The 15,346-nt window shown below is 43.3% G+C and overlaps 1 protein-coding gene across 1 annotated transcript in view; it reads right to left on the bottom strand.

Annotated features, from left to right (window-relative positions):
- LOC119945397 (histamine H4 receptor-like) overlaps positions 1-10,280 on the bottom strand; it is a 33,241-nt gene extending 22,961 nt beyond the window's left edge. The window contains exons 1-2 of the mRNA XM_038766446.1: positions 10,232-10,280; positions 8,675-8,728 (exon numbers count right to left, since the gene is read on the bottom strand). Of these exons, the coding sequence (XP_038622374.1) occupies positions 8,675-8,728; positions 10,232-10,280 (103 nt within the window). The remainder of the gene's footprint in view (positions 1-8,674; positions 8,729-10,231) is intronic.
- Between the last annotated feature and the right edge of the window lie 5,066 nt (positions 10,281-15,346).

Below are 15,346 nucleotides of genomic sequence, written 5' to 3'. Positions count from 1 at the left end.
AGTCATTCAGTCATTCAATCGTATTTATTGTACCAATAAATTAAAGCAGATTTAAATTTGGACATGTCACTTCACTTCTCTAAGCTTCGGTTACCTCATCAGAAAAATGGGGATTAAGGCCGTGTGCCCCGTGTCGGCCAGAGATTGTATCCAACCAGATTAGCTTGTATCTACCCCAGCGCTAAGAACAATGCCCAGTATATAGTAAGCACTTAACAAATGCCATTAAAAAATTAGAACTCAGGTCCTCTGACTCCCAGTCTTTCCCCTAGGCCACGCTGCTTCCATCTTACCCCTCCTCTGCCCTTTCCATTCCCTCTTAATAATGATAATTCTAGTATTTGTTTAGCCAAATAGAGGCATAGAATAGTGAAGTGACTTAAACAAGGTCCCACACAGACAGCTGGAGGAGCTGGGATTAGAACCCAGGTCTTCTGACTTCTTTCAACTGGGTGATGCTACTTCCCCATTTGCTCATTTGGGATGCAATCGATCAATCAGTCAATCAGTGGCATTTATTGAGCCCTTACTGTGTGCGGAGGACTGAACTAAGCGCTTGGAAAAGAGAAGCAGCGTGGTTCAGTGGAGAGAGCACGGGCTTGGGAGTCAGAGGTCATGGGTTCGAATCTCAGCTCACCAATTGTCAGCTTGGTGACTTTGGGCAAGTCACTTAACTTCTCTGTGCCTCAGTTACCTCATATGTAAAATGGGCATTAAGACTGTGAGCCCCATGTGGGACTACCTGACTAGCTTATATCCCCCCCCAGTGCTTAAAACAGTTCTTGGCACATAGTAAGTGCTTAACAAATTCCATCCCAGTGCTTAGAACAGTGCTTTGCACATAGTGAGTGCTTAATAAATGCCATTATTATTATTATTATTATTACAATATAATAGAGATGGTAGGGACAATCCCTGCCCAGAAGAACTTAATGAAACAACACTTAATGAAAGTGTTGGGTGTTTGGAAAGGCAGGGGAGATGCTTATGCTCTATCAATTAACAAAGGTACTTAGTCAATCGTATCTATTGAGCAATTACTGTGTGCAGAACACTGTGCTAAGCTCTTGGGAGAGTCAATAGAACAACAAACGGATACATTCCCTGCCCACAACAAACTTACAATAGTCAACATGGGGAGACAGACACAAAGATAAATGAATCAGTGACAGATATGTACGTAAGTGCTGTGGGACTGGGATGGGGGATGAATAAAGGGAACAAGTTGGGGTGACGCAAAAGAGAGTGGGAGAAGAAGAGGGCTTAGTCTGGGAAGACCTCTTGGAGGAGACGTGCCATCGCTAAGGCTTTGAAGAGGGGGAGAGTCATTATCTGTTGGATACGAGGAGGGAGGGCGTTCCAGGACAGAGGCAGGATGTGGGAGATAGCTCAGCAGTTAGATAGACAAGATCAAGGTACAGTGAGAAGGTTAGCATTAGAAGAGAGTAGTGAGGTGAGATAGGAGGGGGCAAGGTGACGCAGTGTTTTAAAGCCAATGGTGAGTTTTTGTTTGATGAGGAGTTGGATGGGCAACCACTGGAGATTCTTGAGGAGTGGGAAAACATGACCTGAATGTTTCTGTAGAAAAATGATCTAGGCAACAGAGATAAGTATGGACTGGCTTGGGGAGAGACAGGTGGCTGGGTGGTCAGCAAAGAGACTGATACAGTAATCAAGGCGGGAAAGGATGCGTGATTGGATTAACATGGTAGCAGTCTGGATGGAGAAGAAAGGGTGGATTTTCGTAAAGTTGTGAAGGTGGAACCAACAGGATTTAGTGATGGATAGACTGTGGGTGGAATGAGAAAAAGGAGTCAGGGATAACGCCAAGGTTATGGACTTGTGAGACAGGAAGGATGGTGGTGCCATCTACAGTGATGGGAGAGTCAGGAGGAGGACAGGGTTTGGGTGGGAAGGTTAGAAGTTCTGTTCTAGACATGTTAAGCTTGAGGTGATGGGAGGACATCCAAGTAGAGGTGTCTTGAAGGCAGGCAGAAACGCAAGACTGCAGAAAGAGAGAGAGAGATCAGGGCTGGAGATGTAGCTTTGGGTATCATCCGCATAGAGGTGGTAGTTGAAGCCATGGGAGAAAATTAGTTCACCAAGGGAGTAGGTGTGATGGAGAATAGCAGGAGACACAGAAATGAACCTTAAGGGACCCCCACAATCAGGAGGTGGAAGGCAGAGGAGGAGTCCAAAAAGAAGCTAAGAAGGAGTGGCCACAGAGATAGGAGCAGAACCAGGAGAGAACAGTGTCAGAGAAATCGAGGTTGGAAAATGTTTCCAGGAGAAGGGTGTGGTCTACAGTGCTGTGTGCAGAGCACTGTACTAAGCACTTGGAAGGCTACATGCTGTACCATCAGCCCTTTCTGTTAGAAAATGACTCCTCTAATAATAATACTCATGGTTTTTGTTAAGCACTTAATATTCACCAAGAACTGTTCTAAGCACTGGGGTAGATACAAGGTAATGAGGTTGTCCCACATAGGGCTCGGTCTTAATCCCCATTTACAGATGAGGTAACTGAGACACAGAGAAGTTAAGTGACTTGCCCAAAGTCACACAGCAGACAAGTGGCAGAGCCGGGATTAGAATCCACGTCCTCTGACTCTCAAGCCCGCATTCCTGCCACTAAACCATGCTGCTTCTCTAATAATGAGATCTGATCCTTAAGACCCACAGGCCCTTTCCCATGGTGGAATTGCAAAGCTTCCCATTGCGGGAGCTCACACATTTGTTCTTTGAAAGATCTGGGCAGTTTAATGAACGCAACATTGTAAATAGCAACACCAAACACCCAGTCAAGCCAGTGACCACAATGCAGGCCGACCTCTTCCTCCTTCTAGCGGTCTCTATTTCTTCATTTCACCTGTGCTGTGTCACCGAGTGTTCAATGAAGATAAGCTTGGGGTTTATTGACCAGAGCATTTGTTTAGGGTGTTTCTGCCTTGAACTGAGCACTGGAAGATGACAAACAATGAGAGGAAAGGATGTGGCTGACAATCGAAGGGGAAGGTTCGGAGAGAGACAGCCAGAGAGAAACCATTAAAAACCGTCAAGACCGTTAAAAACTTCTAGAGCTCAAGGGTCTAATGGCAGAAAATTCAAGGTTTCAAGGCCACACAGCAGACAGGTGGCAGAGCCGAGTTTAGAATAATAATAATAATGATGATGATGGCATTTGTTAAGCGCTTATTATGTGCAAAGCACTGTTCTAAGCGCTGAGGGAGATAAAAGGTGATCAGGTTGTCCCATGTGGGGCTCACAATCTTAATCCCCATTTTACAGAGGAGGTAACTGAGGCTCAGAGAAGTTATGTGACTTGCCCAAGGTCACACAGCAGACATGTGGCAGAGCTGGAATTCGAACCCATGACCTCTGACTCCCAAGCCCGGCTCTTCCCGCTGAGCAGAATGCATGACCTTCTAACTTGGCGACCCGTGCTCTATCCACTGGGGAGGTGGGAGGAAGCCTGGAGAGATGGTTTTATTTTTGTCAGCAAAGCCACTCTTACGCGGTGATGAAAGCTCAACATCACTAGCATCATCTTCGAGCCCAAACGGTCAATCCTCTCTAGATTCGAGCACATAGGTGCAAATACAACTTGTAAGGAAAAACAGTATATGAAGTCATGCAGGGATTGGGGGTCTTACGTGGAGTGAAGAGAAGCAGCGTGGCCTAGTTTCTACAGCACAGGCCTGAGAGTCAAAAGGACCTGGGTTCTAATCTCGTCTCTGCCATTCATCTGCCGTGTGGCCTTGGGCAAGTCCCAATTTCTCAGTACCTCAGGTATCTCATCTGTAAAATAGGGATTAAGACTGTGAGTCCCGGGTATTAAAATGAATTACTGATCAGGACATGGGAAAACATAAGGATGCTTGCGAAAGTGTTAGAAGTGAGGTGGATATCCCAGTCCTTGAAGAGTACTGATCCAGGTGCATAATAATGGTGGTATTTGTTAAGCACTTACTATGTGCCAAGCACTGTTCTAAGTGCTGGGATAGATACAAGGTTACCAGGTTGCCCCACATAGGGCTCACAGTTTTACTCCCCATTTTACGGATGAGGTAACTGAGGCCCAGAGAAGTTAAGTGACTTACCCAAAGTCACACAGCTGAAAAGTGGAGGAGCCGGGATTAGAACCCACGACCTCTGGCTCCCAAACCCATGCTCTTTTCACTAAGCCATGCTGCTCTTTCAGGCAACACTGAAGCGAGGGCGTGTCGGAGAATCAAGATCTACTTAAACACGTGCACAAATTCAGTGATCATGAGAAAAGATAGAGGTGGGCCGCAGGAGATGCTGGTTGATTGGAAAATGGGCTGGGGTCATCAGTCAGTAGCATTTGTTGAGCACCGACTAGACCATAAGCTCGTTGTGGGCAGGGAATGTGTCTGTTTATCATTATAAATGTACTCTCCCAAATAGTACAGTACTTTACACACAGTAAATATTCAATAAATACGATTGAATGAACAAATGTACTGAGTGCTAGTACTCTTCCTTACATTTTGCTTCTTCTCTTATCTGTAATTTATTTTAATATCTGTCTCCTACTTTAGATTGGAAGCTCCTCAAGGGTAGGGATCCTGGCTACCAACTCTATTATATTGCGCTCTCCCAAGAAATTAGTACAGAGCTCTGTAAAGAGGAAGCACTCAATAAATACAATCAAGCACTTAGTACATTGCTCTTCCAATCCACCTCTTCAACCAATGGCATTTATTGAGCATGTAGTATGCGCTTCTTGTCTGCTGTGTGACCTTGGGCATGTCACTTACCTTCTCTATGCCTCAGTTACCTCATCTATAGAATGAGGGTTGATGCAGTGAGCCCCATGTGGGACATGGATTGTGTTCGACCTTGTATCTACCCCAGCGCTTAGTACAGTTCCTGGCACATAATAAGTGCTTAACAAATACCATGATTATGAATTATTATTATTACAATGCCTGGCACATAGTAAGCGCTTAATCAGTACCATTTTTTAAAAAGCGAAAAAAGGCAGATTTGGTTGGAATGCAGTGATAAGCAATTAGGAAATAGATAGGATGAGTCCAGCTGTTGGATACTGTAGGCTCTGAACTGAAGGCTGTTTGACTCCCTCCTAGAGAGCGTTTTGGAATTGAGTGATGCAATAATAATAAAAATGATGATACTTGTTAAGCTCTTACTATGTGCCAAGGACTGTTGCTAGCACTGAGGAAGAGACAAGCAAATTAAGTTAGACTCAGTCCCTGCCCCTAATATGCCTGGGCCAGAGGACTTGAAAGAGTATTTTACCTTCAGTGGGCAAGGTCTGGGAAGTGAGCAAAGATTCATGGTTTTCCCTGAGGAGAAGGAAGTTTTGGTGTCCCAGGGATGAGAGATCCAGGTCCGGGGCAAATGATTTCCCACTGATAAAGTGCGGACCTGGGATGGAAAGTCTCCATGATTCCAGTGCAGAATGGGTAGAGTTCGGAGGTGTCCATGGCAAGGGACTGGGGAAGGTTTTAGATTGAAGCAGGAGTTCTCCCTCACATCCTGCCTCTGGCCTGAAATGCCCTCCCTCTTCATATCCAACAAACAATTACTCTCCCCTCTTCAAAGGGGCACATCTCCTCCAAGAAGCCTTCCCTGACTAAGCCCTCTTTTCCTTTTCTTCACTCCCTTCTGCATCACCCTGACTTATCCCCTTTACTCATCCCCCCCTCCCAGCCCTCAGCACTTACGTTATCTATAATTTATTTTTTTATATTAAAGTCTGTCTCCCCTTCTAGACTGTAAGCTGGCTGTGGGCAGGGAATGTATCGGTTATATCGTTATACTGTACTCTCCCAAGCACTTAGTACCGCGCTCTGAACACATTAAGAGGTCAATAAATACGACTGACTTACTGAGTTCTGTTTTCATTGTCACTAATCTAAAATGGTGGCAGGATACCCAGTTAGATATGCTCAGTGACAATGGGGAATATGAGAAGAACGGAGGAGAGAGAGAAACAGAAGTATACACACACACATATAGATACATACAGAAAGAGGGACAGTGACAGACTCAGAGAAAGGAGAATCAGGAAGACAAAGAGACAAAGAGGAGACTTACGCAGAGAAAGAGGCATATAGACAGAGAGACAGAGACACACAGAGAGAAAGCAAAACACAGAGACAGATAGGAACACAGAACCAGAATGACCAAGGGAAAATAACCCAGGCCCGGGAGTCCGAGCACCTGGGTTCTAATCCCAGCTCCTCCAACTGACCTTGGACGAGACACTCAACTTCTCTGTCCCTCAGTTCCCTCACTGGCAAAATGGAGTTACCTGTTCTTCAATGCCTGTTTTTCCGACTAAGTAGTAGGCTTTGAGCTCCATGCTGTACCTACTTATCTTTTTCATTTGCAGTAACACTTAGTACAGTGCTTGATACATAGTAAGAGCTTAATAAATGCCACAATTATTAGTCAGAAAGAGACAGGTAGAGAGGGAGAGGGGAAAGGACTGCGGAGGAGAGAGACAAAGAGACCGAGAGAAAAGAAAGAGCCAGAGATACAGAGAGAGTCTGAAAGAGAAACAGATAAGCAGAGACATCCCCCCCCCGCCCCCCGAGAAAGATAATGGAGAGATAGCTTCGACTTACAGAAAGAAAGAATTAGAGAAGCAGCATAGCCTAATGGATGGAGTCAGAAGGATGTGGGTTCAAATCCAGATTCCGCCACTCGTCTGCTGTGTGACTTTTTGTAAGCTAGTTAACTTCTCTGTGCCTCAGTTACCGCATCCTTAAAATAGGGATTAAGACCGTGAGCCCCAACTGGGACAGGGACTGGGTCCAACCTGATTACCTTCTATCTACCCCAGAACAGTGCCTGGCACATAGTAAGCGCTTCGTACAATTTAAAAAAAAAGACAAAGGCACAGAGACAAGAAGACGGGGAAGCTGATTATTACAAGTGGAGAGACAGATTGGGGGTTGTTGATGGTCAAAGCTAGAATTGATGTGTGTTTGTGTCCACGTGTGTGGCGTGTGTTTGTGGCGGGGGGTGAGGGGGAGAAGTTTGTGTTTGTGTGTGTGTGTGTGTTTGTGTGTGCATAGATGGGGAGAATATACTCAGCCCAAGAACATTTCCCACTACAAAGGCTTAGAGGGAGAAGATATTCTAGGACTATTTCATTTTCTTAATTTTCTGATTTTGTATCAGCCCACATACAAAAGGAAAAGGAGGGAATTGGCTGCATTTCTCAGCGTGGATATTTCTCTGGTATCTTTTTTGTTGATTTTTTTATGGTATTTGTTAAATGCTTGCTATGTGCCAGGCACTGCACTAAGCACTGGGGTAGATACAAGCTAATCAGGTTAAACCCAGTCCACATCCCACATAATAATAATAATAATAATAATAATAATAATAATAATAATAATAAATAATAATAATAATAATGGCATTTATTAAGCGCTTACTATGTGCAAAATGGGGCTCACAGTCTTCAACTGCATTTTACAGATGAGGTAACGGAGGCCCAGAGAAGTGAAGTGACTTGTCCAAGGTCACGTAGCAGACAAATGGTAGAGCCAGGATTAGAACTCAGGTCCTTCTGTCTCCCTATATCCACTATATGTTGCCAACTTGTACTTCCCAAGTGCTTAGTACAGTAAGCGCTCAATAAATACGATTGAATGAATGAATGAATAGAGACCATCTTGATTGCTTTCTGGAAATGGCAACTGCCCTTAGTATTCACGGGCTGTGGTACATTTGTTTTCCAAAGCCTTCCACTTTGGTCATGTCTTCATCTATCCTCCCATCAGGTTCGTGAGGTAAAAAGATCAGGTGTTATCATCTCAAGTTCACAGAGGAGGAAACCAAAACGCTCACATCCCGCTTACTGGAGCATCGTTCGACTTCAGCTATAGGGAAAATGTATCACGCATCTGTTCTTGCAGGAAGCCATGTTATTATTAAGAGACCTGAAGTACACGACTCTTGCCGAAAGCTATTTTAGTCTTAAGCAGTCCGTGAACCCTAAACAATTCACAATTGATTTTGTCACAAATGAATCACAGGTTGTGAGGGACTCCACTACGTGGAATAACAGTACTTCACCTGACAAGAATATACAGTTTTCAATTGGAACATCAGTTATCTTAGGATTTCTTAGGATTTTACTAGCTCTGGTCAGGGTGATTTGAAACACCTCAGTTATTATTGGTTTCACGGTGGATAAAGAACTTAGACATCGAAGTAATTATTTTTTCCTTAGTCTGGCCATTTCTGACTTCCTTGTGGGTAAGCGATATCCTATTATTTGAGAAAATCTGTTGCTAGTCATCTGTTTCCAATACCTGGGGGATATTTTAGGATGTTGATTCGAGAGTCTGGTTCTCACCACGGGAAGCATGAAAATGGAAAGACTGCAGTGGAAGTTTAGTAAATAATTCAGGACAAATGTCTTGTGCCTCAGGAACCTAGTACTAAGAAGAATTGGTGTTGTATTGGAAAAAATGGGAATTTTTTTTCTTGTGAAGAAAAAATAGAATTTGATGAATGGCTATGAAATGACTCTGCTTTACAGGCTATATTTTCATGATGGTGTTTTTCCTCTGACATTTAAGTTTCATGGCAGGGACATGCATTTTTCTTTAAAATTGAGCATTTTATTGCTCCAGAAACACTAGCAGGAAATAATCCAATCTTGTACCTGGTTGCAAGATGTAGCATTTTTCTCCTGCTTGTTCAACTTTTTCCTTCATTTCTGAATTTTTAGTTAAACATTAAAAATTCGGGGCGGGGGGGAGGGTTCCAGAAAATGTAAAATTTTGAATGCTAAGATTCATTCATTCAATCGTATTTATTGAGCGCTTACTGTGTGCAGAGTACTGTACTAAGCACTTGGGAAGTACAAGTTGGCAACATATAGAGACGGTCCCTACCCAACGGTGGGAAGATGTCTCCTGGTAGTTTTTTATAATTGCTCAAAATCTTGTTTTCTTATGCATGTGGCTTTGCACAGGGAATTTGTAAGTAATGACCCCAAAATGATGGAAAGTGAAAGTGGGATGGGACGGATGCTCCAGGGATTTTGGAAAGGGTTAGGCCTACATTATTTAAGCGCATTGTAGCCACCGGACAGAGAGTCAATCAACGATTTGTATTTATTGAGAGCTAGTAAGTGCAGAACACTGTACTTTAGAGAAGCAGCGTGGCTCAGTGGAAAGAGCCCAGGCTTTGGAGTCAGAGGTCATGGGTTCAAATCCCGGCTCCACCAATTTCCAGCTGTGTGACTTTGGGCAACTCAACTTCTCTGGGCCTCAGTTACCTCATCTGGAAAATGGGGATGAAGACTGTGAGCCCCCCGTGGGACAACCTGATCACCTTGTAACCTTCCCAGCGCTTAGAACAGTGCTTTGTACATAGTAAGCGCTTAATAAATGCTATTATTATTATTTATTGTTATTACTAACCACACGGGAAAATTCAGAGTTTAGAACAGTGCTTTCCACATAGTAAGTGCTTAATAAATGCCATTATTATTATTATTATTATTATTATTATCATTATTATTAATAGACTTGGTAGATGTACCAACTGCCCTCAAGGAATTTACAGACAAGAGAGGGTTCTTGAGGGGGATTTAAATTCCCGGGTTTACCCACGACAAGGCAGCCTCAGCCTGAACCCCAATAGTGGAGTAGCCAATGCTTGTGCCGGAGATTTGGTCTCATAAAAAATCAATCTTACATCCCATTCCCCTGGAAAGATGAATCTGAGAAGAAGTCCTCTCTCCCCGAGGGAAACTTAGAGAAGCATCATCGCCTAATGGATAGAGCACCGGCCTGGGAATCAGAAGGTCTCGGGTTCTAATACTGGCTCCGCCACTTGTCTGCTTTGTGACCTTGGGTAAATTAATTCACTTCTCTGTGCTTCAGTGACCTCACCTGTAAAATAGGGATTGAGAGTTTGAGCCCCATCTGTGACGGGGACTGTGTCCAACACAGTTTGCTTGTATACACCCCAGCGCTTACTACAGTGCCTAGCTCTAGACTGTGAGCCCACTGTTGGGTAGGGACTGTCTCTATATGTTGCCAACTTGTACTTCCCAAGTGCTTAGTACAGTGCTCTGCACACAGTAAGCACTCAATAAATACAATTGAATGAATAAATAGTAGATAGTAAGCACTTAATAAATACCACAATTATTATTATTCCTCTCTGCGTGGCTACAAGAGAAGCCGCCTCAAATTTGTTATAATCTTACTTATTTTCAGAGACTTGAAGCCAAGGGCTAAATCTGCGGGTAAAACCATTGGCTACGGAAGAACCATCCACTTCCTTATTTCTCAGTCAAAATAATACACAACCAAACCACTTCCTTTTTCACTTACATTTCAACCTGGATCTTCTTTAGATTTAATTTATTCTCCCTCTGGCCATTTACTGGGGATAATCGAGAGTTGGTTAGATGATATACAAAGATCTTTACCAGAATTATGTATGATGATATAATCACAGAGATCATAAACATTTGCGTGTTCATTAAGAGCAGGATTTATTGAGCACTCAGCCCATGAAAGAATTACTGAAACGAGTTTAAAGTCTCAGTTATTGCCATTAGAGGGGTGTTAAGGCTCTGAAATGACAATTTGAGGAATTTCAGTGCCGCCATGCCGTGCTGCGCGTCTCCAAATTCGTTGAAAATGGATTGTATCTGTTATATTGCTTTAGCGTACTCTACCAAGGACTTAGTACAGTGTTCTGCACACGGTAAGCACTGGATAAATATGACTGACTGGCTGATAATGGCTACCCGTTCATCTCCACAGTCAATCAGTGGTATTTATTGAGTACTCACTTATGTGCAGAGCACTGTACTAAGTGCTTGGGAGCATAGAATACATACAATACATACAATTCCTCCCCCTGGCCAGGAATGCCTTCTCTCCGCACATCCGCCAAGCTAGCTCTCTTCCTCCCTTCAAAGTCCTACTGAGAGCTCACCTCCTCCAAGAGGCCTTCCCAGATTGAGCCCCCTTTTCCCTCTCCTCCTCTCCATCCCCCCCGCCCTACCTCCTTCCCCTCCCCACAGCACCTGTATATATGTTTATTTCTCTATTTATTTCTCTATTTATTTATTTCTCTATTTATTTATTTCTCTATTTATTTTACTTGTACATATTTATTATTCTATTTATTTTGTTAATGATGTGCATCTAGCTTTAATTCTATTTGTTCTGACGACTTGACACCCGTCCACATGTTTTGTTTTGTTGTCTGTCTCCCCCCTTTTAGACTGTGAGCCCACTGTTGGGTAGGGACCGTCTCTATATGTTGCCAACTTGTACTTCCCAAGCGCTTAGTACAGTGCTCTGCACACAGTAAGCGCTCAATAAATATGACTGAATGAATACAATACAACAGAGTTGGAAGACAAGGTTCCTGTCCACCGGGAGCTTTCAGGCTACAGGGGGAGACAAACATTAAAATAAATGACGGATAGAGGAAATAGCAAAATATAAAAAGATATTTTAAAAATTGGTTGGAGGCTGGAATGACTATCCAAGTGCTTTAAAGAGATACACAGTCAAGTGCAGAGTTGACACACAGGGGAGGGCCAGAAGGGAACTAATAATAATAATAATTGTGATATTACTATGGGCCAGGCACTGTACTAAGCGCTGGGGTGGATACAAGCAAGTCAGGGAGGAGATTTGAATTTAGAAAGGCTTTGAAGAGAAGCAGCGGGGCTAGAGAAGCAGCGTGGCTCAGTGGAAAGAGCACGGGCTTTGGAGTCGGAGGTCGTGGGTTCAAATCCCAGCTCCACCACTTCTCAGCTGTGTGACTTTGGGCAAGTCACTTCACTTCTCTGTGCCTCAGGGACCTCATCTGTAAAATGGGGTTTAAGACTGTGAGCCCCCCGGGGGACAACCTGATCACCTTGTAACCTCCCCAGTGCTTTGCATATAGTAAGCACTTAATAAATGCCATCATTATTATTATTATTATTTGAAGGTGGGGAAAGTTGTAGAATGTCAGAGTTCCAGGCCCAAGGATCTCCACATCAAGCAGAAACTCCAGACCACTGGCTCTCTCCCTCCTATTTATCAGTCAATCAGTGACATTTTTTGAACACCTCCTGTCTGCAGAGCACTGCACTAAGCTCTTAGGAGAGTGCAATACAATGGAGTTCATCGGCATATTTCCCACCTACCCTCTTCTTTCCTCTCAAGCTAATGTATTCACCATGCCTCGGTATGTGGTCTTTGGCCACCAAATCCTCGCCCTTCCTTCCTCCTGGAACTGCCTTTCCCTTCATATCCCAGACCACAGCTCTCCCCAACCACAAAGCCTTTTTAAAATCATATCTCTCTCTCTCGCTCTCTCTCCACCCTGTTATTTCCTCCCAAGAACCACTTGAGAACTACAGCCATTGAAAGAGTGGTGGCTTATTCCATTTTCGATGATAGGCTCTCACCTCCTTCCCTGCTCCTCTAATAACAATAAGAATTATAACAATGGTATCTGTTAAGTGTTTTCACTAGGCCATGCTGTTTTCCTATAATGAAATAAATAATTAAATTTATAAATAAATCTATGTATGTGCATAAATACTGAGAAGAGGTGTAAAATGTATAAGTCTTAAGAATGGCTATTGTTGACACAACTAATAACAATAATAATGATATTTGTCGAGTGCTTACGATGTGCCAAGCATTGTTCTAAGCACTGGGGGAGATACAAGGCAATGAGGCTGTCCCACATGCAGCTCACAGTCTTAATCCCCATTTTTCAGATGAGGGAACTGAGAAGTTAAGTGACTTGCTCAAAGTCACACAGCTGCTAGGTGATGGAGCCAGGATTAGAACCCACGACCTCTGACTCCTAAACCCAGGCTCTTGCCACTAAGCCACTCTAGGACTTTAACTAGGTGACGGGATAAGTAGAGGAGGTCAAATTTTAGGAGATCCTGTGGATTTGGGGGAGAGGGGAGGGTGTTCCAAGCCATTGATGTTCATTTGCCTTTTGGATTCCAGTTAACTTGAGAACCCACTCTGACACCACTTAGCCTGTCTCTGTTCTCACCGTCTGAACAAAGAATTAAACAAAACTGACTTTCCTTCTATAAGACCAAAAGGATTGTTTAATTCAGCTGATGTAAGGCATACACCATACAAAGAAAAATCACAAGAGGCCTGTTACTGTCAACCTCTCATCCTATCCCAAATGGATTACTGCATCAGCTTCCTCTCTAATCTCCCATCCTCCTGTCTCTCCCCACTTCATGCTGCTGCCCGGATCATCTTTGTGCAGAAACGCTCTGGGCATGTTACTCCCCTCCTCAAAAATCTCCAGTGGCTGCCAGTCAACCTACGCATCAAGCAAAAACTCCTCACTCTCGGCTTCAAGACTCTCCATCATCTCACCCCCTCCTACCTCACCTCCCTTCTCTCCTTCTCCAGCCCAGCCCGCACCCTCCACTCCTCTGCCACTAACCTCCTCACTGTACTTCGTTCTCGCCCGTCCCGCCGTCGACCCCCGGCCCACATCCTCCCCCTGCCCTGGAATTCCCTCCCTCCACACATCTGCCAAACTAGCTCTCTTCCTCCCTTCAAAGCCCTACTGAGAGCTCACCTCCTCCAAGAGGCCTTTCCAGACCGAGCCCCCTTTTTCCTCTCCTCCTCCCCATCCCCCCCCCGCCCTAACTCCTTCCCCTCCCCACAACACCTGTATATATGTTTGTACAGATTTATTTCTCTATTTATTTTACTTGCACATATTTACTATTCTATTTATTTTGTTAATGATCTGCATTTAGCTTTAATTCTATTTGTTCTGACGACTTTGACACCTGTCCACATTTTGTTTTGTTGTCTGTCTCCCCCTTCTAGACTGTGAGCCTGTTGTCGGGTAGGGACCCTCTCTATATGTTGCCAACTTGTACTTCCCAAGTGCTTAATACAGTGCTCTGCACACAGTAAGCGCTCAATAAATATGATTGAATGAATGAATGAACCTTACTTGCAAACCAAATGCAAATTACCCCTGAATTTAAAGGCTATCAGTGAGGGCAATGCGTGATATTAGGACCCAATATCAGGACCCATGGGTAGCAGCATGGCATAGTGGATAGAGCACAGAAGGTTGGGGGGGTTTAATTCTGGCTCCGCCACTTGTTCCCTGTGTGACTCTGGACAAGTCACTTCACTTCTCTGTGCCTCATTTCCCTCATCTGGAAATTGGGGATTAAGACTGTGAGCCCCACGTGGGACAGGGACTGTGTCCAAGTCGATTTGCTTGTATCTACCCCAGAACTTAGAACACTGCTGGCAAGCACTTAACAAATACCAGAAATATTATTAATATTATTATTATATTGCTCTGGATGGATCATTTGTCTGACCCAATCTATCAATCAATCGATCAATCAGTGATATGTATTGAGGGTTTACTGTATGAAGAGCACTTTATTAAAATAAAATTAGAGGTAGAAGAAACAACCAAATATAAGGAGATGAACATAAGAACAGTAGGATTTGGGGTGAGGTGAGTCTTAAGTCTTGAGTCTTAAGGGTCTGTTGACTCAAGTGAATGGGTGATTCAATAGGGAGGTAAAATCAATCAATCAATTGTATTTATTGAGAGCTTACTGTGTGCAGAGCACTGTACTAAGTGCTTGGGAAGTACAAATTGGCAACATATAGAGACAGTCCCTACCCAACAGTGGGCTCACAGTCTAGAAGGTAAAATGGGATGAGGAGATGAGAGGTTAGTCAGGGAAGGCTTCCTGGAGGAGATGAGATGGGATTTAGTAACAACATTGCTTATATATACATATATAAGCAATATATATATATATACTATATATATAGTATGTATAGTATATATACATATATATATACATACTTTTCATATATACTCATTCCCAAATTCCAGTAATTTCCTATTGTTGACAGGAACTTCTCAAAGGTAAGATTGCTCAATAAAAAGTAATGACAAATTTAAAAAAGTAATGATAACATGGGTACTGATACCTTGAATTTGTAGACTGTATTTCTCCAAGTGCTTTCCCATCTTTGATTTCCTTTTTTCCTCACATTTGTGTGAGAGTAAGAGAGGCAGATAGGAAACTGAGGTCCAAAGACAGTAGGAATTTAACCAAGGTCACATTGAAGACCAACTGCATACCTAGGACAAGAGCCCATTGAAACGTCATTAGAAGAGATGAACAGGTCAATATTTTAAACTGCTGTAGAGGCTGTAAGGGAAGTGGGATTGGATAATATGACTCGTGAAATTATTATATTATGTCATTCTATGGATTTACTGCAAAATTGATTCATTTTCTGTTCTTTTCTTTCCCATGCCTACCCACCAA

Source organism: Tachyglossus aculeatus, chromosome 25 (genome assembly GCF_015852505.1).
Source record: "Tachyglossus aculeatus isolate mTacAcu1 chromosome 25, mTacAcu1.pri, whole genome shotgun sequence".
In the NCBI taxonomy this organism is placed as follows: Eukaryota; Metazoa; Chordata; class Mammalia; order Monotremata; family Tachyglossidae; genus Tachyglossus; species Tachyglossus aculeatus.
Note: the sequence above shows the minus strand (reverse complement) of the source record. Positions and strands in the feature narration are given on the sequence as shown.